The sequence below is a fragment of the Phyllostomus discolor genome, chromosome 15 (assembly GCF_004126475.2).
Source record: "Phyllostomus discolor isolate MPI-MPIP mPhyDis1 chromosome 15, mPhyDis1.pri.v3, whole genome shotgun sequence".
Lineage (NCBI taxonomy): Eukaryota > Metazoa > Chordata > Mammalia > Chiroptera > Phyllostomidae > Phyllostomus > Phyllostomus discolor.
In genome coordinates this window covers 18,052,830-18,075,671 of record NC_040917.2, presented here as the reverse complement: position 1 = coordinate 18,075,671, position 22,842 = coordinate 18,052,830, and the positions used below count along the sequence as shown (strand labels likewise).

The following is a 22,842-nucleotide window of genomic DNA, read 5'->3' as shown; positions in this document are numbered from 1 at the left end:
TACGGGGGCAAGTTATTTTCCGTTATTCTCATCTCTTCGTAGGGATTTCCTCGTAGCACCTTGGATTGCAGAAACAAATGAATACATGCAATGGTATCAGTTCATGGTATTTATTACTGGGGCTGTATGCAGAAAAGCCTTACTTCCACAGTCACTTTAGGCATAAGAATATTTATTTCATGTGACCTCCTCTTTGAGCTTTTGTTTTTAAAAAAATCATAAAACTATATCTGGGAAGATATCGGTATCAAGTTTTTTAAAAGCGAGGGGCTGGAGGGCGGGGCGCGGGCCCGCCCTCAGTAACTGCGCCCAAACAAGGTGTAGAACTTGGCCGGGTTCTTGCCGCAGACGCAGCGGGCTCCGGGCTGCAGCTGGCAGAGCGGCTGGAAGGGGATGCAAAGGCTCTTCGCGCCCATGGACGGAGCACCGGGCTCAAGGTCCTGATCCCTGGAATTAAAGACAAGTAAGAAGTCCACCCACTCGGGCTGTGCAGGTCTCTGTCGCGCTGCCGCACCCCCCTCCGGTCCGTCGGCTCCCTTTACCTGGCCGTGGTCTTCTTGATCCAGTCCTCACACTCGATCTCCCCGCAGAACGGGATCTGGACGATCTGGGGGGAACGGGACATGGCGTTGGCGACCCCTCCATGCCACGGGAAGAACAGCTGAGCTCGCTCTTAAACCGACAAGCACAGAGGAGAGGTCTCCCAGCCCTTGTCGGGCCCCCTGCACACCTGCTAGCAACTGTGCCCAGAAACGTAGGGGTACGAGAGCATGTTGTCCCACCCCCCAAACCCCACACCCCACCGAGCATCAGGACACCACACAGACGTCTCTGCCACCACGCACAGCCTGAGAGAAGGAGCGGAGGGGAGGGGACCTGGGTCGGGACGGCAGCCACATCCCCCTCCCCTCACAGGCGACCGCGGCCGGCTCTGCCTGAACCGCTAGGACGGCAGGGAGATGACAAGTAGTGACCAGTTTTTAAAGTGCCTTCAGGGTGACAATGAACAGTCGGGTACATGGCACTTCATGACCCACTGTTTTAACATGTGAATCATTTTTCAAAGGCCCAGGGTATTTGAGAGTCAAGACTCATTCTGTGTCCAAAAAAAAAAAAACACCTGTCAAAATTTTTTCACAGACCATTCAGAGTAACGAGAAGGATCAAGAGAACCGGGGCTTTTACCCTAACTCTGAGAGTCACCGCCTATCTGAAAATCTCTAGCTCTGAGTTTTCTTCCTGCAAATGTGGATGTCGAACAAGACAAGAATGAAGATTTCTCTCGGACGTGAATCCCGAATTTTTCATAGCATGTCTACTTCAAAGTGAGGTTTGTCTACAATAACATTTTTGTAAGAGTCCTTTAAACAATCCCTGGAGACCCACGTTAGCAGTGGGGCAGCAAAGGTCTGGGTAATCACCACACACTGGAAACGCGGGTTCAGAGCTGTTGGAGAGTTACCCGACTTCCTCACCAACTTCTGATCCACTCTTTGCAGCCACCCGCCCGGGGCTGGGATGGAGCGCCCCCTGCACACTCCTCCCTGCACTCGGGACCTGGTTAAAACATGTTCTGAAAGGCCTCTCTAAGAATAAAGTGAAATACAGATGAAGAAATTATTTTTAAAATTGAGTAATTTGCCCTGGCTGGTGTGACTCAGTGGACCAAGTGCTGGCCTACAAACCAAAGGGTCACCATATGATTCCCAGTCGGGGCACATGCCTGGATTGCAGACCAGGTCCCCAGCAGGGGCGTGTGAGAGGCACCACACACTGATGTTTCTCTCCCTCTCTTCCTTCCTCTCTAAAAATAAATAAATCATCTTTTCCTAAAACAACAACAAAACCAAAACCAAAAAACAACTGAGTAATTCGCCAGGGGAACATTAAAGAAGAGTGAGAAAGACTACTTTTCTTCCGTTCATTTAGCAAAATATAGTAGCCTAATCTCCAAACTTGGTAAACTGTTCGTTTTAACAACCTGCCCTTAATGAAGAGCTGATCCATTTCTAGGCAAATCCTGGAGGGAAGGAATGAGTGGGTCAAGGGAAAGAGGAAGGGTTGGTATTAACAAATATTTTGAAAAAACTTAATATAGAAATTACGCAATGCAAACTGAAGCAAAGACCAGTGTGGATATAAGAGCTAAAATCACATCAAGTGACTTCCCTGTATTGAATCTTGGTAAATCATTAGCATTTTTGCAATCAGAAAGCATTAAAAAATGTACACTCATAAAAGTATTATCTAAAATTCATTACAAAAAAACAGAATGGGGGGACTTTAATCACTGTCAGTATTTAAGCAATGATAAAAATTAAGGCTTAATTAAAAAGAATGTCTCTGGGTAATAGAATTTTACTTTTATTGACTCATAACACAGCTACATTTTTTTGATAACTTTAACAAAACTTACAGTAGTCTTAGTTTCTTTTTCTCTAAAGAAAACTTACCTTTGCCTTGAGAAGATATTTCTAAAATAATTTTAAAAGTTAAAATGAGCCCTGGCTGGCATAGCTCAAGTGGATTGAGCGTGGGCTGGGAACCAAAGTGTCCCAGGTTCGATTCCCAGCTGGGGTACATTCCTGGGTTGCAGGCCATAACCCCCAGCAACCGCACATTGATGTTTCTCTCCCTCCCTCCCTCTCTCCCTCTCCCCCCCCCAAAATAAATAAATAAAATCTTTAAAAAAAAAAGTTAAAATGGTGTATCATGTGAAAAATTCAACTGAAGTTGTTACTAAACGTACTTGGTCTCATAAATGATACTTTTGTTAAAAAAACATGTTTTAATTCCTTCCAGCTACAAAGTTAACTATAGATGATAAGATCTGAAATTTCTATCTTGCATATAACTTATTAATATAAAAGGACAGTATACATTTTTATGCTATTTATTCAGCCATGGAAGTTCTTAATTTTTATTTTTTATTTCTGTATCTGTTTTAAAAAGATACAATCTCTTGCAATACACAGTAGCTTGCATTCTGTAGCAGAAAATGTTAGTAACAAAAATAATACTCATTTTGGTATTAATAGATTAGTAATGTATGTCAACAGTAAAAAATACATATTATATATAAGTAACACTTATTTTTAATTTAATTAAAACTGCCCTCTTGGAAAATGTACTGAAATCAAGTGTTACACATAATTTTTTCCCCTTTACACCGACAGGGGAATTAGAAAATCAAACTTTCACCGACATTCAAGCTCCAGAGACCCCTCCCGCCGCCCCCTCTCCCGGGGAATGACTCCAAAGGCTGCTGGCTGGCCCGTCGGCACAGCTGAGCTGACCAGCGCGGGGTGAGATGGGGGTGCATGGGACCGCTGAACTCAAGTAGGGAAACCTGCTTGGTCTCGCTGTGTCCTTTGGGCGGACAGCTAAAAAAACACTGTGCTGGGCTTCAGAACAGACGCTGAAATCTGTGGTTCCACCCACATCTGCTGAGACTCCTTTCTTTGAAAGCGATGGACTACCTGGTATTTACGCTACTGGTTCGTTATCTCCTGTGCAGCAGCGTCATCACCGACTGGGCTGCCACTGTGACCGCCACGCTTGCACAAACAGGAAACTGTGAAATTCAGTAGTTAGTGCAGCCACACTAAGATGGGCATAAATTCCGGTGAGAGGACACACACGCATGGCATCGGATGGCGGTCCCCTGTCCGGCCGCCTCTGACGAGGACGCCGTCTGAGCCGAGGGACAGACCACGTAAACCAGAGGACGGGAGACCACGGACGCAACGTTCCAAGAATGAGAGAAAGTTCAACCCTGACAACCGCGGATCTGAAGGGCGCTCTGAGATGGCCTATTTCATACCCCCTTTACCGGTTCGTGAACCGAGAGCCAGCAAGGTTAACACTTTCCCAGCTCACGGGAGGAGAGACAGACTCAGAGGTTTTGACCGTGACCAGTTCAAACTGCCTCCCCGAGTCCGAAGAGAGACTAAACTCCAGCGCCAGGGGTGCGTAATTTGTCACCTTTTCTGTGTGACTAGCTTTGAAAAAGGGACTAGCATGCTTTAATTCTCAAGTTCAGTGAGTCTTAAAAGACCATGGACTGAAACACCTTTATAGTCAAAGCTTTTCAGAAGCCGCTTACCTTTCCAGAATCTAGCATCTTCTGAAAGTCTTCCATTGAGTCCGCCACCACCATGTGAGTCCTAAGGTCTTCAGAAGCCCTTTCAAAAAAAATGATTAGAGAAGAACCCGTCACTTGTCTTCCTGAGGGGACGCCCTTGTTAAACAAGCACACTTAACAGGAGAGCAATAGCCTGGGAGGGACGAGAGCTGCACTGGGACCTCAACCTGCCACCAGCAGCGGCCCTCAGCTGGCGCGTCGTCACTGTGTTCCCGTGACAGTTCCACGACGGGGACCGGCCCAGCACACAGCGGGGATCATGTCTGACGTCATCGCCGTCAAATCTCGACGGGCCCACGTCCCCTCCCTGGCTACAGCGCTGCCTTCCTGTGAGGGTCCGTGCTCTCCTTCCCCGAGCTCCCGCGGAGGTGGAGGCTGCGCAGGCAGCTCTCACCACCGTTCAGGGTTGCGGTGAGAGCCACGCGTGCAGGCGCGCGAGTGTGTTGAAAAGGGAGAATCATCAATGTCCATTATTCAAGCTACTTTCACACGCCATACAACTTCTTTTGGTTGTATCTATTGGGGTGACACTGGTTAATAAAATCACAGACCTAAGGGGCACGATTCTGTACCACATCATCTGTGTCTGTCGCCCCAAGTCACGTCTCCTTCTGTCACCACTTATCCCCTTTCCCCTCCCCTACTTCCCCCACCCTCTACGTGACTCTTTTAGACATGGACGTAAGTATCACTCCACTCCATCTTCGGAGCCTTGCATTGCATGAGGACCACGCATAGTGGTGACCACAGACGAGAGGCATGTTTCTCCATTCTGGATCTCAGGGCCGAGACCACGTGGCCTCTGCCAGCAACTGCTCACTGTCCACCAAATCTGCTTCCCCTTCGTCCAACCTTTTTGTAGTGAGAAGGGTCCATGTGACTAAGTTTTAGCCAGTAAGATCCAGAGAAAGGAATACGCCAGATTCCAGACTTGCTTAAGCCTTGAAGGAGGAAAAAATGTACCTCTACGCAACTTATGTTAACAAATTTGCTGAGTAAAAATGTCAACAAAAATTTGCTTCTTAGTCACTAAGGCATTGGTTTTTCAACCAGGGAGTGCATCTGCATCAACGGGGAGCATCTTAACACCAGAGATGACCAGAACCTACTTTAAAGGTCACAGGTCAGCCCTGGCTGGTGTGGCTCAGTGGACTGCATGCCGGCCTGTGAGCCCAAGTCGCTGGTTTGATCCCCAGTCAGGGCACATGCCTGGGTTGTGGGCCGTGTCACCGGTAGGGGGTGTGCAAGAGGCAACCACACACTGATGTTTCTCTCCTTCTCTTTCTCCTTCCCTTCTCCTTTCTTTAAAAAATACAATCTTTTTAAAAAATTAAAAATTAAAGCTCAGAGATCAGAGCTCTGGTGTGAGGCTCAGGTGTTTTTCTTTCAGAGCCCCCAGGTGACTGGAGAGAGTCCCTGGCAAAGAACCGCCACGCTGGGTGCACCGTTTGGACAGCCGCGAGCTTCCTCCTCTTCCGTCTCTGACGGCCGCACTGTTCTGAGTCCAGAGCAACTTCCGATGCGGTGCTCACTGGTAGGCCAAACAATCCTTGAAGTAACCCCTCAGGAGACTTACCACTATTCTCATTTTGTGGCAAGCAAGCCAAAAAGAGCAAAATCACTTGCCTTTCCTAAAAATGCATAAGCAAGCACCAAAGCCAAGGCTAACATTAGTTCGATCCTTAAATGCAAGAGGTTTTGGGGCCCAGTATGAGGCAGGCGCAAGGCGCTGGAAGATGAATGAGTAAAGGGCAGGTGCTCCCCCTCGCTGAGCCTCTGTCTCCAGTGGACTGGACCTTCCTGACTGCTTCCGGTAAGCAAGGAAGAAAATAAGGTACCACACACAGGCCGCCAATCTCCAAGTGCCTCTGCCGCGAGAGCTGTGACTCGGAAAGACCCCTCTCCATAGGTCAAGGCAGCCCCGAGCCCTCCCCTTAACCCTTGGCCGTACATCACAACCCCTTTTCACACTGCAGGTGCCAGGCCTGCTCTAGACCGACCACATGAACACCTCTGGGGAGGGGCCAGGCACCGGTAGTTGGTAAAGCTTCCCAGGGGCTGCTAATGTGAATCCAGAAGGTGAGGATCAATGCCTTAATTCCTTAAACTTATATGTCATAAAAGCCAGGATCTAAAATTAGACCTAATTAACCCAAACTAGTCCACGGGACAGACAGACAGCCCAGGGCTGCAGGCCCACTAGGGGGCAGAAAGCAGTCAGAAAAACAATCAGAATACGGGTCAAGACACGAAGAGAAAGGGGAAAAGACGACCACGGGCATTCGGAGGGAGGGAGACTCCCAGCTGGGACCAAGGGCCCCTCCGCCGGGACCTCACAGGCCGAGGAGGGTTTGAAGACGCGAGACCCGAGCCGTCCTGAGGAACTGACTTTCTGAAAAGGTTGGCGTGGATGTCCTCCAAAAGAGCCTGAAGCTTCGCCTCAGCCTCATCTTCCGCGACCGTCAGCTTCTCTCCGGTGTCCCGCCGCACGGCTACGAACTGGCAGCTCTTCATGTCTCGGGGGCCCACTTCCAGCCTGACGGGAACGCCCTGGGAAGCAAAGGCGGCAGTGAGGACAGCACGCGCGAGGCTCCAGCTGCACACACGGTGGGCAAAGGCAGGCTTCCGGTGTGAGTGTGTGACACCGAGTTCACTCTCGTGTTAGTTTTTCAATTACTGTATTCTTCATTTGTACTGCAACTGTAAACCCCCTTTTGCCCACCTGAATACAGACTACATTGTGGCTTTACTGACAATAAGTCATAACAACACACAAAACAAGGCCTGCACAGGCAGTAAGAAAACGCAGGGATGTTCCCGAGCTGCCCCAGAAGCCCGCTCCGATGAGGCGTAACCTAAGAAAACACTGCGCTGCCTGGCAGCCCTCCAGGCCTTCGAGTTCTAACATCATGAAATAACCCTCCTCAAAAACACTTTTTACTAATGTGTGCAACACTTCATTTCAGTGAGGAACCCGCAACTACCAAAAGAAAATAGAGAAAGACTTACACTTTATAAAGATACAAATGAAGAAAGCCTAACCGCACACTGGGAGTGACGGACGCAGGAGCAGAACTTACCTTGAGCTCCCAGTGGTTGAACTTCCACCCCGGCGAGTAGTTGTCCCGCAGGTCGGCCCTGACGCGGATGTTGGCGCCGAGCAGCCGCCGTCGATAGTCACCGCACTTGGCAAGCAGAGCATCTCTGTCCTCTTCGGAAAGGGCGTTCGTAATGCCGCAAGGGATGACCACCACCTGGGAGCCAGCACAGTGTCACACGGTCACACGAGGACACAGAAGGAGGGACTACGGGTCTGAACACCGGTCACCGAGCCGGTGCCGTTCTAACCCACACAGATCGCCCGCCGATCGGCGGCACGCTGCCTGTCCGTGCTACGTGCGTTTTCACCGACCTGCTGTACTTCGTCTGACCTGTCATAAGTCATTCCGGAAAACGGTTCCTAAAGAAGTTTTAGGTCAAGCAGCCAGGAATCAACAGAGTAAGAAACAAGAACAAGAAGGATGCACAGAGTTACACAATAAATACGAACATCTAAGCTGTGCTCTGTGTTGTTTCTCTATCAGAAAATGCAGCTGGACGGTGCTCGGAAAAGCCCGCTCGTCCGTGTGCCCAGTGTTTCCCAACAGGGTGGGGACAGAGGGTCTCCCTCACCTGAACACAGGCCACGCGTGGCGGCAACACCAGGCCCATGTTGTCCCCGTGAACCATGGTCATGACCCCGATCGTCCGAGTCGTGAGGCCCCAGGAGTTCTGGTAGGCAAACTGCTTCTCTCCTGGTGTCTTTGGATCTTCAAAAATGATTTCGAACATTTTGGAAAAATTCTGCCCTAAATGATGTGAAGTTCCTCCCTGAAACAAACAGAGAAATAGCTTCATTTTAATAACCTATTACGCCTCTGAAAATGAGTGTAAGGCCACCAGCCCTAACATGACACTAAACCTAGTTTATCTCCCTTGAGTGTTTTAATATTCAACACGTTTCTCAAGCATGACTGGCGCCACTGGAGGTCTATCTAGTCAAAACCACTGCGGAGCCCTGGCTGGCGTAGCTCTGTTGAGCTCGGGCTGAGAACCAAAGTGTCACAGGTTCGATTCCCAGTCAGGGCACATGCCTGGGTTGCAGGCCATGGCCCCCAGCAACCGCACATTGATGTTTCTTTCTCTCTCTCTTTCTCCCTCCCTTCCCTCTCTAAAGAATAAGTAAATAAAATCTTTTAAAAAAGAAAGAAAATTAGATTGCTAAAAACAAAAAAAACAAAACAAAAACCAACAAACCCACTGCGGAAGGGCGCTGCAGACGGACGGCCCTGTGCCCGGGAGCGACCTGCGCTGCGGGGGCTGAAAAGGACCCCATGCTCCGGCAGGTCAGGGCGCAGCCTTGACCAGGCTCACCCTGGAGACTTACAAAAACGGGACGGAGGCGCCTGAGATCAGAATGTGGCCTAGAAAGCACGTGAACTGTTGCTTTCTAGAGTCTCCTCCTCTGACGGCAGAGGAAAGGCGCTGGGTCCGCCCACAGGCCGTGCCCCCGAGGGTCCCCCGCGGAGCCCAGGCAGCGGACGGCACCTGGATGGCTCTGCCGCTGGCAGAGATGAAGGCCTCCACCGTGGTCGTGTAGTCCCCTCCCGCGAACTTCTCCTTTTCCGTCTTCCTTCCCTTTACGACCGGGATTGCCAGGAGCTCCTCGTACACCCGAGCGTACAGGTCGAGTATCTGCAAGACCTGCAACAACACTTTAAATGCAGAGGTGTCCGAATTCACGGTTCGCTTACTCATGATAGACCTACAAACCTGCACCACTTATAACTCGTTGTGGTGGGGGAAGCCGCCACACGACGAAACCCTTTTTTATGGAAAGGCTGGAGCAGCCAGTGTGAATTTACTATGGAAGGCATTCCAACAAAGCAGCGTGAAACGGAGTTGAAGAGCTTTTTAAAACAGACATAAATTTAGAATATAAGAGAAAACTAGAGCTTTTGAAAGATATACAGTGGCAAGGGCGAAAATCTCCCGAAGAATAATTATTCCCACCCATGTGATCACAAGCGCCTCTGTACACTGAAGTCCAAAGAGGCTTCCACCTGAAACTTCACAACGGCCCTGGCCGGGAGCCCAGCCGGTTGGAGCGCTGTCCCCATACGCCACGGCTGCAGGCCTGACCCCCAAGGACATACAAGAATCACCTAATGAATGCGTGAAAGCGGAACAACAAACTGATGCTTCTCTTTCCCTTCAAATCAATAAATAAAAGTTTTTAAAATTAAAAAACAAAGCAGCCTTTTCCAGCACAATTTCAATACGCAGTTTCTTAGGCCCACGCACATCTGAACGCACTTACTGTTTCTCGGGGATATGATTTAAGTAACAAAGTAAGTTACGCCAAGAAACCCTTTCAACACTACCCTGAGATCAGACCAAGTTTCGGCTTCGAGTGCTCGTCGAACGATCACTAGGAGCAGACAGCCCTGCACCCTGACAGCTGGGGGGGGCGGGGGACGGGGAGAGGGAGCAGCACGGCGGGGACGAAGGAACGGGGCACCACACAGACCCACACGAGGACGCCCGCGCGCCGCACCTCTTCCGCGGCTTCCTCGAACGTGGCGAAGGCGCTGTGCCCTTCCTGCCAGAGGAACTCCCGCGTCCGCAGGAACGGCTGCGGGTGCTTGAACTCCCAGCGCTGGAAGAGGCGGGAAGACAATCGGGTCATCAGAGCGAGCTTTTCAGTGTCTGTTAACATTTCGCGTGTGAGTCACCAGAAAGCGTGATCCAAAGCACTTCAAACCCGCTCCCACCCCCGCAGCCCCTTGACCACGCAAGCCAGGGGAGACGCAATGTGTGCCCTGTGAACCGGCGAGCAGGAGCACCGGGGCAGGGCGGGGGTGGGGGGCAGGGGGAGGGCACCTACCACCACGTTGCACCACTGGTTGAGCCTGATGGGCAGGTCCCTGTGTGACTGCACCCACTTCGCGTAGGCCGGGTACATGACTGCAAAGGCACGAAGCAGGCCGGTGAGCTGCCTCGGGCCCGCTCCTCCCCGGAGGCCGCCCAGAGCCGGGCTGCACACGGTGAGCAGGAATCAGAACACCACGTGTGTGCATAAGTGTGTCCAGTGAGAGGTCAGTGAGTGGTACTGTTACGCACGTCATAAAGAAGTCAGTCAAGGAAATAAACTACCTACGTCCGACCGCGCTTCATGTTCTTGGCAATATTTACACTCCGGTTGCCTTTCTGCCGCTTTGTTCTGAAAACACTACATGAGGAATGTACAGTGTATACACCCTGTTCTGTGTTAAGGTCTCTGCATCCCTCGTCCTGCTCAGTTCTCACACGCGACCCACAAAGTAGCTGCCAGAATCCCTCAGCATTAAGGACACGGAAACCGAGACTGGAGACGTTCCAGAACCTGCTGAGTCCAGCACAGTGACGCCGGAACCAGAACCAGGTCCAACCTGCCTGTCGTCAGAAAGCTCCTGCCTCGAACTGCTAACTGAAGTGAAGGCGCCTGTCTTCTCGCGGCCTCCCCGAGACTAGCTGCCCTCGGTGACACCAAAGGAACGGCGGCCGCCAAGACTCCAACGCCGCATCTCCACGCGGGCGCACAGAGCATCACCAGCAGCGTCCGATCAAATAATCCTTCCCCAAACCGGGTGACACTTGGGACACGCTGACAAGCCCAGAGGCGCGGACTTTCCACGAGACCCTCCCCTTCACTGTATCATTTTAGGAAAGTCACCGCATCTTTCAGAGACGGTTTTTACCTGCAAAATGGAAATAACCACGGCTGCCCCATCCTTCCTCACTGCGCTATTGTAAGAATAGTACAGGAAGTACCTGGCTGGCATAGCTCAGTGGACTGAGCGTGGGCTGCGAACCAAAGTTTCGCAGGTTCGATTCCCAGTCAGGGCACATGCCTGGGTTGCAGGCCATAACCCCCCGCAACCGCACATTGATGTTTCTCTCTCTCTCTCTCTCTCTCTCTCTCCCTCCCTTCCCTCTCTAAAAATAAATAAATAAAATCTTAAAAAAAATAGTACAGGAAGTAAAGTCACTCAGTAACCTATAGAAACCTACATGAATGTAAATGTAATAGTAACATAACAACATTTATAAATATGACAAAACATTAGTGCTGGCAATTTTGTAATTCCAAGAATAAAACTATTTGAACAGTTTGGGGAAATTACAGCATGAACATGAAATGATGAAACTTTAAAAAATCAAACTTCCTCCCGTTGCTAGAGAGCTCTGTAATACAGACTGCAAAGAGAATGAGATGCTGTATGACTCCGGTTTGCATGCGTCTTGATGTGTGCACGCATTCGACTTCCTACACTGCCACCAGGGACGATGCAGGTGACAGAGTGAAAGCTGAGAGCCCTCCGGAACTGTCCCCACGCCCCCCGGGTCCCCGGCTCCCGGGCCCGTGCTCACCCGTTTCACTGGTGGGTCGGACAGCGATGGGTTCCGCCAGCTCTGTCTTGCCAGACCTTGTGACCCACGCCACCTGGCAGGTTAATAACGTTTCACACGGCGTTTAAGCAGCATTTATGGAAACAGCACAAATGCCGGCAAATTGTGAGTTCAACTTTTGCTATGTCAACTAAGGCAAGTTATTTACTGCTGTTCACTGTGAGAAAAGGCAGCTTATTTACTGTCCTTATAAATGTTGAGAAAAAAGTAAAAGCCAGCTAATGACTTAACGTAACGAACAGAATCATAACCTGCCCCGAAGGCAGAAATACAATTTTTTAAATGGCTTTAAAATTTTTTAAATTCCTCCAAATTGCTCCTGTGACTTCCCTTTTAAACTACCAGTCAAGTGTGAACGAGAACCACACTTTCAAGCTCAGGGCAAAGACTGCAAAGACAAACAGGGCGGCCGCACCTCGGGGGCGAAGTCGGCAACGTGCGTCTTCTCTTTCTCTAAGGCGCCTTGGGACACAAACATGGGGAAGTAGCAGTTCTCCACACCGAGCTTCTTGATCTCAGCATCGAAGAAGTCCTTGATGGATTCCCAGATGGAATACGCCCAGGGGCGGAGAATGTAGCAGCCACTTACGTCGTAGTATTCAATCATTTCCGACTTCGTGATGACCTTTCCAAAGGCAAACACGGTCTCTGAGGCCGACGCCGAGCCAGCGCACGCGGTGGTGCAGGCGCACAGAGGCTGACCGCCACGCCTCCCGCCGGAGTTCCCCGCCCCCGACACCCTCCTTCCACGCATGTAAAACAAGCCTTTCTGAACTCAGACTCGCCAGGGTCCTCGCCCTTAAGCAGACGTCAATTCCAATCTTGTTCCTGCCATTGCTGACTTTGTGACTTTGGGCTAACTCCTTCACCTCACCGTAAAAAAAGGTCATGCACCGACCACCGCACGGGGCTCCTTGAGGGGACGCTGTCTGTGAACAAGCTCTGACAACTGTGACGTGCTCAACGACTGTCCTCGGTGCCACGGAAGGCGTCACGCACTGTCCCTGTGTGTCTGGGCTTCAGCACCTAAGCACCGAGTCCCCTTTGAGAACTTTAACACATAAAAACCAAATGCATCCTACTCACCTGAGAATACCAATCTGCAAGATTTTCTTCTTTCTTTGCCTCCAGGCCCAACCTGCAGATATGAAAAGCAAAATATAAGTTCCTTCATTGAGCAAACGCTTCGAGGCTGAATGGAAATAAACTCTCAAGTTCAAAGCAGGTTCGTTTTGTTTAGCATGAGGTACTTCTACGTTTCCTCTGCCCTCCTTCCCAAGACAGTGCTCTAAACTAGCGACCAGTTCGGTCGTCTCTTGGAAGGCGGGGACGAGCTGCCCACGAACAGCAGCAAAGCCCAGCCCAACGACAACTGCGATGCGGATGCCTCATTCGCGAAGTCCCTGCCAGGTCGCGCACTTGCCCACCTCCTGCTCGTGCAGGACTCCCTTGCTGACGAGCAGGGAGCACCCGCTGCCAGCCTGCACCCAGGCGAGGTCACGGTCAGCCAGACAGGCGTGTCACTGCCGGGAGTGTGTGGCGAGCACCAAAACAGCGGCTCCGCGTGCACTCCCGCGGGCGCACACAGGTCTGCACTCTGAGCCCACCCGTTTCCCTGGTAACCGCAGTGAGTGAAAGTGGCGGAGGCAGATGCTTCCCAAATCAATCAGGTCTGCAGTAAAACACCACTCGAGACAATAACCCTTCTCTCGAAACACCGACGACGACTCCAGAACTGTGGTCTTGTGACCCACACAGAAAAGTCAGCCCATCAGCTCTGTCTTATAAAAAGGAGACCTTCTCACAGGTTGTAAGCAAGGCTTTCTTGGTTTAACATCTTAATGTTTTATACTTGAATTCTTCCGTGTTTCCCTCTGACACATCTCCAAAAATGCCCATATTAACCCCGGCCCACCGCGAGCAGTCAGAAGGCAAAAGGTGGGAAGTTCTAGTCTTTCCTCCATGATCCGTGCACCCGATCACCCTGTCGACAGGCGAAGAGAAACAACGGCTGTCTCTCGTTCAAGGAGAGACCGTGTGGACGACGTGAGCGAGGAGAGGCAGAATACACAAGTCACAAACACGGTATCTCAAAATAAAACCTGCTGGCGCCAGCCCTGCCTTCCCGTGAAGCCATCAAAGGAACGCAGCACAGGGTTCGCTCTAAGTAGGGGATGGGGACCACCGACGGGAACCACCCCACCGTTTGCACCGACTGGGAAGGACTGAAGCACCGGCCGTCCCACCGCTGTTCGGCTTTTAAACCAGCTTTGTCTGATACACAACCAAACCACTTTAAACTCCTACTGAAACTGAAGTTCTCACCGAGTCCTGACCAAAGAATTTCATTGGAAAAACCTGTTTAGGGTGCAAAACAACGTGCCTATGTACCTAACGTGCATAGTCAGGTACCAAGTGTGTGACAAGGAGCGGGGGGGACGTTCACACGTCTGTCTGTGCTCACGCGATCACACGAAAACCGCTCTGTGGACACAGGAACCACCACGGACGGTGGGGACCGGCCCATCACGGCGGCGGGAGGGACTGGGAGGTGGGAAATGAGCACAGGGCTGGGACCGCACAGGACTCTTCTGTTCCGAGACCCCGACCAAGCAAGTGGATGTGCGGCCCACTCCAACACACAGGCAGAGGGCTGACTAACGAAGCCATCTGCTGGCACTACACCTTCAGTGTTCTCCGATTTAACGCGACAGTCAGAGTAACCAAAACCATATGTTTAGATGTAAGCACTGAAGGCATCCAGAGCCCCGCGCCACGGGAGTGGGGTCTCTGCTCCGAGCCCCCTCACCTGGTCTGCTTCCGGGGCCCCTGGCCCTCTCCTGCTCCACCGGGCGGCGTCCCGCCTCCTTGGCTTTTGGAGGGGTCTTTCTTTGAGCCATCGCTTTGTTTTTGAGGTTTATTCTGCTTTTCGGACTTATTTTCTTTCTCTTTCTTCTTCTTATCTTTGTCCTCGGGCCCGGTGGCAGAGACGGGCTTGTACTCGACGCCGGTGAGGGTCTTGTACTGCGCCTTCAGCTGGAGGAGCTCCTGCACGGCGGCGTCCACCTGCTCCTTCGGTTCGACAGAGGAGAACAAGGTCACGTTCAACTCAAACCCTGCCGGAGCACCGGCCCCCGGGGCCTCATCAGCAGCCCTGGAAGCACAGCTGAGGGCAGGGGGCTGTGGCAGCAGTGGAGAAGGTTACGCACACTCACTTCTGGAAATAAAGGAGTATGATAAACGGCGACAGAATTGCACAAAAGAGTGAGTAAAAAATAGCACTGTAAGCGCACCATCCAAAAAGGAGTCAGCAGCCACATGTGGCTCTTCACACTCACATTAATCTAAAGTAAACACAATTAAAAGGTCCGTCCTCAGTCACAGCGGCCACATCTCCAGTGCGCTGCAGCCCCGAGTGACCGCACTGGCCAGAACCGTCACGGAGCATGTGCATCCCGCAAACACTTCCCCGAGGCAGCACTAGCTCGCAGCAGGCACTGCGCTGCCAGGCAGGTGAAGGGCCCCTAAATTACCCGACCAGCAAGATGACGGTAGCAAGTTTCTGTGCTACTGGTTAAATTCAAACCGGCAACAATTCACTGTTCTCTGCTCCAATGAATCTGTACAAAAAGTCCTACTCGTATCCAACGTAATGCCATCAGTGCAAACTGCACTATGGTTCAAAATAAAGCCTGCCGCTTCAGACGGGAGAGCGCTAGAAGAACAAGTCGAGTACAGAGTGGGGACTGTGCCCAGGGCCCTTCAGCGAGCCAGGCGCTGTGGGGGTCGGAGTCCCTGTTCCCAAGGACCTTTCAGACCAGAGACAGGCAGACCACTCTAACGCATACCGTGCACGTGTGAGCAGAAGCCAGCCAGATTCCGTGGGGCGGAGAAAACAGCGGGCAATGCAGGAAACAAAAATAAAAGCGACACCCCACACTAACCTTAGAGGCTTTTTCAGCCTTGAGTTTTCGAACCACCTCTCCCTGAGAAGCCACTTTGTCAAAAAGTGCTTTGGCTTCTGCTGTTTCGGCACCACAAGACTCAGAGCTCCCGGCTGGGCCTGAACCGGAACTTGCAGGGGATGGGGGCTGGCCAGGAACGTACTCCTTCCCGGTTTTCTCTTTATACTGAGCTTTCAGGGCGAGTAAGCACTCTACAGCTTCATTGACTTTAGCCTGGGTTAAAACAGGGAAAAAAAGAGAAGCATTTAATACTTTCTGCAAATTCCAAAGATTACTCGAAACTTAGTTGTATTACTATAGTATTCTTGTAAATAACCATCATGGGGAAACCCAAGCACAAAGGAATCCAATTGTCTAAAAGAACAGATCAAAGCTGAAGTTAAAACTGTAAATCACACTATAATGCTATATACACATCATGAGAATAAACACAAACACCCCTATGCATTTAACACTGACTTTCCATCTTACGTACTTAAACACACAAACCACAGAGCACCCAAGCACACTGTGAGCGTCCCAGCCCTGGCTCTGTGAGTAGGAGAGTCAAAATTTCTAAAATCGGAGCTCAGAGCACCTCAATGGCTCTACCTGTACAAACCTTATTTTCTTAATTTCTAAAAAGTAAACGCAACACTCAAAAAAACACAACACGATCTGGGCCCAACTACAGAATAGTTACATCAGGCTTTAAAAAAATCACAACGAAGCACGAAGGTGGGCTGAGGTGTTGGGTGCTCGCCTACATAGGCCACCCTCTGCTACACCACCATAATCACAGTGAAAAGGAGCAGAACAGCCCGAGACACTGGTGACCCCGGCACAGAAGCCGGCCACGCAGGTGGAGGACTCACGCCGGACTCTGCCCTGAACGGACGGCAGCGCTGTCCAGGCGCACACCAACACACCACCGGGAGCCACGGCACCGGCACGGCAGAGAGAGAGAACGCGCCTGCCCACGTCTGCCCGCCCGAGTTCTCCTGCCACATTGCGCCAGGGCCCCAGAGCACCGGGAGCCCCGCACTGGAAGCCAGGAGAGCAATATGGGGTCACAGGAACACAGGGAGCCCCGGGACATCTGGTATACCCTCGGCGACTTGGTGACTATGAGACAGTGGCCACAGTTCCTAGTGCAGTGCCTGTATGACAGCGCTTTGCTGCCCACAGACCCAGAGTGGGCCACCGTGGGCACCGCACGGAGGGAGGGCAGGGGAGAGGAGAGACCTCGCGCAGAGGAGAGGATGGGTGGTGTGATTCGTACTCCTGAGCTGTCTCCTGTTCACACTGTCTTTAGAACGGAGAGCACCTTCACAGCAAAATCTACCCGACCCTGAGAAAAAGGACATGGCTGCTCAGAACAGAAACGTCCATCAGCCATAAGGAAAAAAGGGAAAACTAAGGGGCACTGCCACCTTTCCTGCAACCATTTCTACAACAAGAGGCCTGTCTGAAGGAAGTTCCATTTTACACTACAAGTCGTCGCTGGAGTTTCATTTTGCACAGGAAAACAACCAGCAACAAAACGAAACAAAATCTTTGCTCGGCGAGATTACAACCTGGAACACTCACTACAAAGGAGACAACGTAGATGGGCAAGCCACTTCACTACTGGATGGGGCATTCTACAGACAGTAAGAATGGAATACAACTGTAAAGCTAGAGTAAGCCTCTGAACAGGGACGTCTGGGGAGCCGCTGGCCTTGATTCATGAAGTTTCCTCCTCCCCCGTCACTTGGCGCCCCCACATTTCTCAGGGCAACCGGCACCGCCAGGCACATGACCCAGTGTCAGGTGTCGGGTCAGCAGGTGTGTTTCCTCCCCAGCCCCTCCCCCCGCCACCAGGTGGCGCTGTGCTCCACACTGGTATCTCCAGAGCTCGGTGTCACCCAGCTGGTGTCAGCAAGCGCTGACCGCTAGCTAGGTCGCAGTGTCCAGGGGGACGGTCCGCACACACGTCCTACGGGAAGGTGGGTCTGCCCTGGCAGCCGGCCCCACAGGCTTCCGTACAACGTGGCCTGGGCCCCTCCCAGCACACTGACCTTCGGGGCCTTTTCAGCCTTCAGCCTGCGAACGACCTCCCCTTGCGCAGCAACCTCGTCATACAGAGACGCGCCGTCCGAGGTGCTCGCCGGGGGTTTGCAGGAGACACTCTGTCCGGTCACGGCCGGAGGGCTCCCAGGCTTGTACTCCTGGCCCGTCTTCTCCTTATACTCGGCTTTCAAAGCCAAAAGCTGTTTCACGGCTGCGTCTACATCCTCCTTCGCCGCCTTCCGGGCCTTCAGCTCACGCACCACGTCCCCCTGAGCAGCCACTCGGCTGTGCAGGACCGCGGAATCCTCGGCTACGGCAGCAGCGCAAGCACTGGTCGCGGGGGCCGTGGCTCTGTCCTTGGCAGGGGTCTTCGTCTGCGGAGGCAGGAACCAGAAGTCAAGTGATGAATTCACGTTCAACGTCTCCCCGCCAGATTGAATCAAACTGACTGCCGTATCATGTTTCAAGTTAACACAGAATTTTTAAACCAGAAACCACAGTTTTTCATCCGAGTAAATTAAAAGCTCAAGGCAGGACGCTCCTACTGTGAACAGTTTCAAACTCACACCGTAACCAACTTTCCTGCCTCTGCCTTCCCCGGCGCAGGTCACCTACCCCTTATGTAACCAGTCACCAAAACTGAACCAGAGGCTGCTGTCCCACCACTCTGCCTCCCGGGTCCACGTCCCGCCCCATCCCCTCCAAGCTCACCCCACGCCGCACCCACCCGCAAACCGCCTTCCTCAATGATGCCCCCTCTTCAGGGACTGCCTGGCTGCCAACACCTGTGGGTCCCGACTGTGCACCGGGGGGACGCCAGGTGCCCCGGAAATCCACAGGCTGCCCCGGGGTCCTCTGACCAGCAGGGGTGACAGAGCACACCCAACAGCTGTCAAACAGCACTAGCATCACGAGCTCGGGGTGAGGGAGCTCTACCACTGGGGCATGCTACATCCCTTTCCACGACATCACATTTCCCCAAGGCTGCGGTTGTCACAGCTGCTGTGTTAAGGATCAAGTGTCACGGAAAGTCACCGTGGAACAGGAAATGGTAGTGTCCAGTCTGAGTCCAAGGTTGAAGGGAGAAATGAAATTAGGAATTTTCCTTCAATCTGTATATCCTTGTACAAGTGAGATGAAATAGGAATAAAATTAAAATATTTAGCACTTACGCACAAAATACTTTAAAAATAAAATTTGAGTTTCTTTTCTTTCAACTTATACGTGTTATTTCTTGAAATAACCAGGAAGTTGTTGGAATGTATGTCTGGATCCAGCTGTCTGGACTAAACCACTCAACAAGGAGAACTGTCAGCAATGGCACGCAGCCGAGAGGAGCCCTGGCAGAATGGCGGAGGGACCACGGGTGCTGTGATCGAAGGAGCGTGGGGACCTCTGGCCCACACAGCGAACGTGGATCCCATAGACAGGCTGCCCCCACCCAAGTCCACGGCCCCGAGAGATGAGGACAGAAGCTGCAACCGCAGGCGGCACCCCTTCCAGACCGGGCCGGCCGCGCAGCTAGTCCTAGGGCAGCCCTGGAGGCGGAGAGGAACCCTCACGTCCAGGATGAGAAAGGACTAGACGAGGCGGCTGTAAGTTCTCCCAGCACCCACAGCACAGCACTGCACCTCCCGTCCTGCTTCTCTTCCCATGCCGCCCGGCCCGCCGGCAGCTCTCCTCCGAGCACTGGAGTTCGACAGAAAAGCACACCCAGGGAGCCAGAAAGCCAGGCCACAGTCCGAGCTGTTATAACCAATGTCACACGACCTTAGGCAAGGCTTGTTTTTCCCTTTTCACGCATAAAATGAGCAGCTAGGAACAGGGGGTCCTCAACAGGCCCGAGCCCCCCGCAAAGCTCCTAAGGCAGACAGGCTGTCAGAAAGGAAGGGATCTACTGTGACTCTAAAAAGGGAAAAAGAAAACCTTGCTAGAAATATTCTTTTCATCTAGTCTCTGACTTCTTCACATCAAATTAAATTTTACAAGTCTTGTTTCACAAGGTACTTTAGAATCTCACACGGAAGAACAAACCCCCCAGAGTAAGAGCGGTTGTCTCCTTCAGTCTCCACGGTGAGACAGACAGCCGCTGGCTGTGAAAGGCAGATTCTGAGCCCCAGGCTGTGGGAGACCCACGATGGAAAAGGCGAACTCACCTCACTCTTCACTGTCTCCACTCTGGTCTTCTCCTTCGACCCGGACGTGGGCATGTCCTTCGTGTGCCCGTCGGGGATGTATATCAGGACACAGGGCGCGTCCCTGCAGCTGTGGGGGCTGGAACGCACAGGGGGGCCAGGCATGGTCACCTGAACCAGACTATCCAGATAGCAACTACAACGGAGTTCCTACATCAAGTCGGTGCTCTTCCAAGCATAGATACATAGCCCCTCCCTCACTATTCCACTCAGAGGTCCTTTGGAGCAGTCTGGAAACCATAAACACGTTAGTGACAGTTGCCCGTGCTGACTATAAACTTGCAGTTTGTCCACAGGGGTGCACGTGCAGCCCAGGACAGAAGTGCGGCTGTGCCACCTGCTCCAGAGAGGGCGGCAGTGGGTGCTGACGGCCTCGCCTGGACGGAAAAGGTAGCCTCGGACCAATCCCACCCAGTCTGCTTATGAGCAGAGTAATTCCTAAACGCCATTCATCTTGTAAGAATTTCCCATTTCTTAGGGGAAGGGTAATTAGCAAAAGCCACTGCTCTAAGACTTCACGAGCCAAGAATTTCTTCAAATTTTGTGGTGAAAGCTAAAGTAAAAATAAAGACAGAAAGAATGTAGTAATAATAGGATCTATACCTCTTCAATATTTTTTAATGATAGCTTTGAGATGTAACTTACACACCAAAATGTCACCCTTTGAAAGCACACAATTCAAAGATCACATGAAGTGTGTGTAACCGCCACCACTGTTCAACTTAGGTCACTTCTGTCGCCCTAGAGAGACGTCTTGAACCCTTTATCACCGCCCAGCCCCCTGCCCTGACAACCAGTAAACTACTTCATCTCTGTGGATCTGCCTGTTCTGGACACTTCATAGAAGTACGCGGTCTGTTCTGACGAGCTTCTCCTACTCAGCAAGTGCTCCCGAGGGTCGTGCATGCTGCAGCGCGAGTCGGCACCTCCCTGTGTCCTACGGCTGGGGAACGTCCCCTGCGCGGACGGACCCTTTGTCTGCCCACTCCCCAGCCGGGGAACGCGGGGCTGCTCGCGCCTGTTGGCTATCACGAACAACGCGGCCGTGAGCCTCTGCACACACGGTTTCGTGTGAGCACCTTGTTATTTCTCTGAAGTGCATACTCGGGAGTGGAACTGCTGGGTAAAAGAGTAACTGTGTGATTTAAACCGTTTGAAGGACTGCCACACGATTTCCCAAAGCGACTGCCTCGTTTTACGTTTCCACTTCACATTTCCATTCACAGATCACAAACGTGTGAAGGCTCCAGTTAGACGTCCTCGTGGGCCGGGGCCCCACCCCGCCGTGGCCCTGACCTGCGTCTCCCCAGTAACCAAGGACGTCAGTTATTAAGGACGTCAGCCGTGCAGCCTTCTGTGTGCGGACTGACCGCTTGTGCACCCGCCCTGGAGAAGCGCTTTCCTGTGCATGTGGGGCACATCAAGACGAGTTACAAGACAGTTCGGTTTTAGGAATGAATTTGTTAGCACTACGTTGTTTCCGAGGTACCACTTATTAAATAAAGTCTGCAACATTAAATACAGGACAACAAAATAAAACTGAGTAGAGAATGGCCAGTGTTTTCTCGGGAGTCCCGTTTCTAAAACGTCATTTACTGGAAGAACTTCACTGTTTCGGAGCAGGCGCTCAGGCCCACGCGCGTACCTCACGGGCTCGTACGGCAGGTCGCAGATGAAGAAGCCTCGCCTCTGGAGCTGGATGATGTCGCCCTTTTTCAGGTCCTTCAGGCAGGGGTCCCCCAGCATCAGCTCCTCGTGCTGCAGGGACGACATGAGACGGAAACACACTTGTTTCCAAACCAGAGCCCCAGACTCAGCTCTACAGTGCAACAGTTTTTCTGGTAGCTGGGAGGTTCCTCTTTTAAACAAGCACGTTAGAAACTTTGCTACTTAGGTACACATAAAAAACAGAGAAGTACTAAAATAAATAACAATCACGTTTACTGTAATTTTTAAAGTTAACATTTGTAAACTGACCGGCTTCAGGAGACCTCCACGCTAACTTCTCCGGTGCCCCTGCAGATGCGAATGAGCCCCCACCATAAACGCGCACCCCAAGGCAGGCGGTGCACACAGGCCGGCAATTCGTGCGGACAGACGGAGCACGCAGGCGGAAGGGCTCTGGAGCCGGGACTCGGGGTTTGAATCCCTGCTCCCCCATTTACTGTCTGTCCTGGGGCAGGTTCCGGACCCTCACTGTGCCTCACTTCCTACCATCTGTACAACGGGGACACTACTCTCTTCCACCGTTTTATCAGAGTAAGATTCTAACCAATCTTTTCCATTTTATTTGAGGAACCAAGGTCTTAAAACTAGTTTTAAAAACTCTAAAGACGAGCTTACACAACAGGGGAAGACACAGTGCAGTCCCTCTCAGGTTACCTTGCTGTTCCTGTTGACGTACTGCTTGAAGTCCTCGTCCTTCCCGAGCACCGGCTTCGTGATCAGGTGGTCGTACGTGACGCACACTGCGGGGACGGGCAGGGCGCGGGCCGTCTCCGCGAGCCACGTGACCTTGGTGGTCTTCTTGTAGTCTTTGTTCTCCAAGTTCAGTTTCGCGTCAAGAGACACAATCTTCCCACTTGCGTCTCTAGGTGTGAGATTGAAAAGTGTCGTGAGAAACATGAACCCTAGCTGCTATGACAGCATCCGTAGCAAATGGGTAAGGAATTTTCTTTCCAAGACTTTCAAATGAGACATCTGAGCTTTTAGTATGTGTCAGGCATAACCTGGTTAAGAGATGAGTAAAACAGAATCCCTGCCATCAAGATGCTAATAATCCGCTGGGCAACAAGACCGCATCCACCTGGTGAAGAGCATGCACATATTTACACACTTTAAAGTCACCTGTACCAAGCACGGAAAAATTTAACATATTTAAAAATATTTAGCAGCTACTTAAAATCATATGCAATTACTGGACAACTAAAATGTCAGAGCTTATATAAATTAATCTTAGTACACTATGTTCCATTTATGTGATCTGAACATCAAATTAAGGTGCAGCTCAATATAA

The 22,842-nt window shown here is 51.6% G+C and overlaps 1 protein-coding gene across 2 annotated transcripts in view; it reads right to left on the bottom strand.

Annotated features, from left to right (window-relative positions):
* Window positions 1-94: 94 nt before the first annotated feature.
* Window positions 95-22,842, bottom strand: part of EPRS1 (glutamyl-prolyl-tRNA synthetase 1) — a 43,877-nt gene continuing 21,129 nt past the window's right edge. For both annotated transcript variants that reach the window (XM_028531327.2, XM_028531326.2), the window contains 18 exons: window positions 22,209-22,416; window positions 21,472-21,584; window positions 19,788-19,905; window positions 17,640-18,005; window positions 15,580-15,813; window positions 14,445-14,707; window positions 12,722-12,773; window positions 12,051-12,260; window positions 11,597-11,669; window positions 10,071-10,150; window positions 9,741-9,842; window positions 8,732-8,887; window positions 7,817-8,014; window positions 7,225-7,398; window positions 6,534-6,694; window positions 4,106-4,184; window positions 543-607; window positions 95-447 (listed from right to left, as the gene is read on the bottom strand). In XM_028531327.2, the coding sequence (XP_028387128.1) occupies window positions 297-447; window positions 543-607; window positions 4,106-4,184; window positions 6,534-6,694; window positions 7,225-7,398; window positions 7,817-8,014; window positions 8,732-8,887; window positions 9,741-9,842; window positions 10,071-10,150; window positions 11,597-11,669; window positions 12,051-12,260; window positions 12,722-12,773; window positions 14,445-14,707; window positions 15,580-15,813; window positions 17,640-18,005; window positions 19,788-19,905; window positions 21,472-21,584; window positions 22,209-22,416 (2,803 nt within the window). In that variant the 3' untranslated portion in view covers window positions 95-296. The remainder of the gene's footprint in view (window positions 448-542; window positions 608-4,105; window positions 4,185-6,533; window positions 6,695-7,224; window positions 7,399-7,816; window positions 8,015-8,731; window positions 8,888-9,740; window positions 9,843-10,070; window positions 10,151-11,596; window positions 11,670-12,050; window positions 12,261-12,721; window positions 12,774-14,444; window positions 14,708-15,579; window positions 15,814-17,639; window positions 18,006-19,787; window positions 19,906-21,471; window positions 21,585-22,208; window positions 22,417-22,842) is intronic.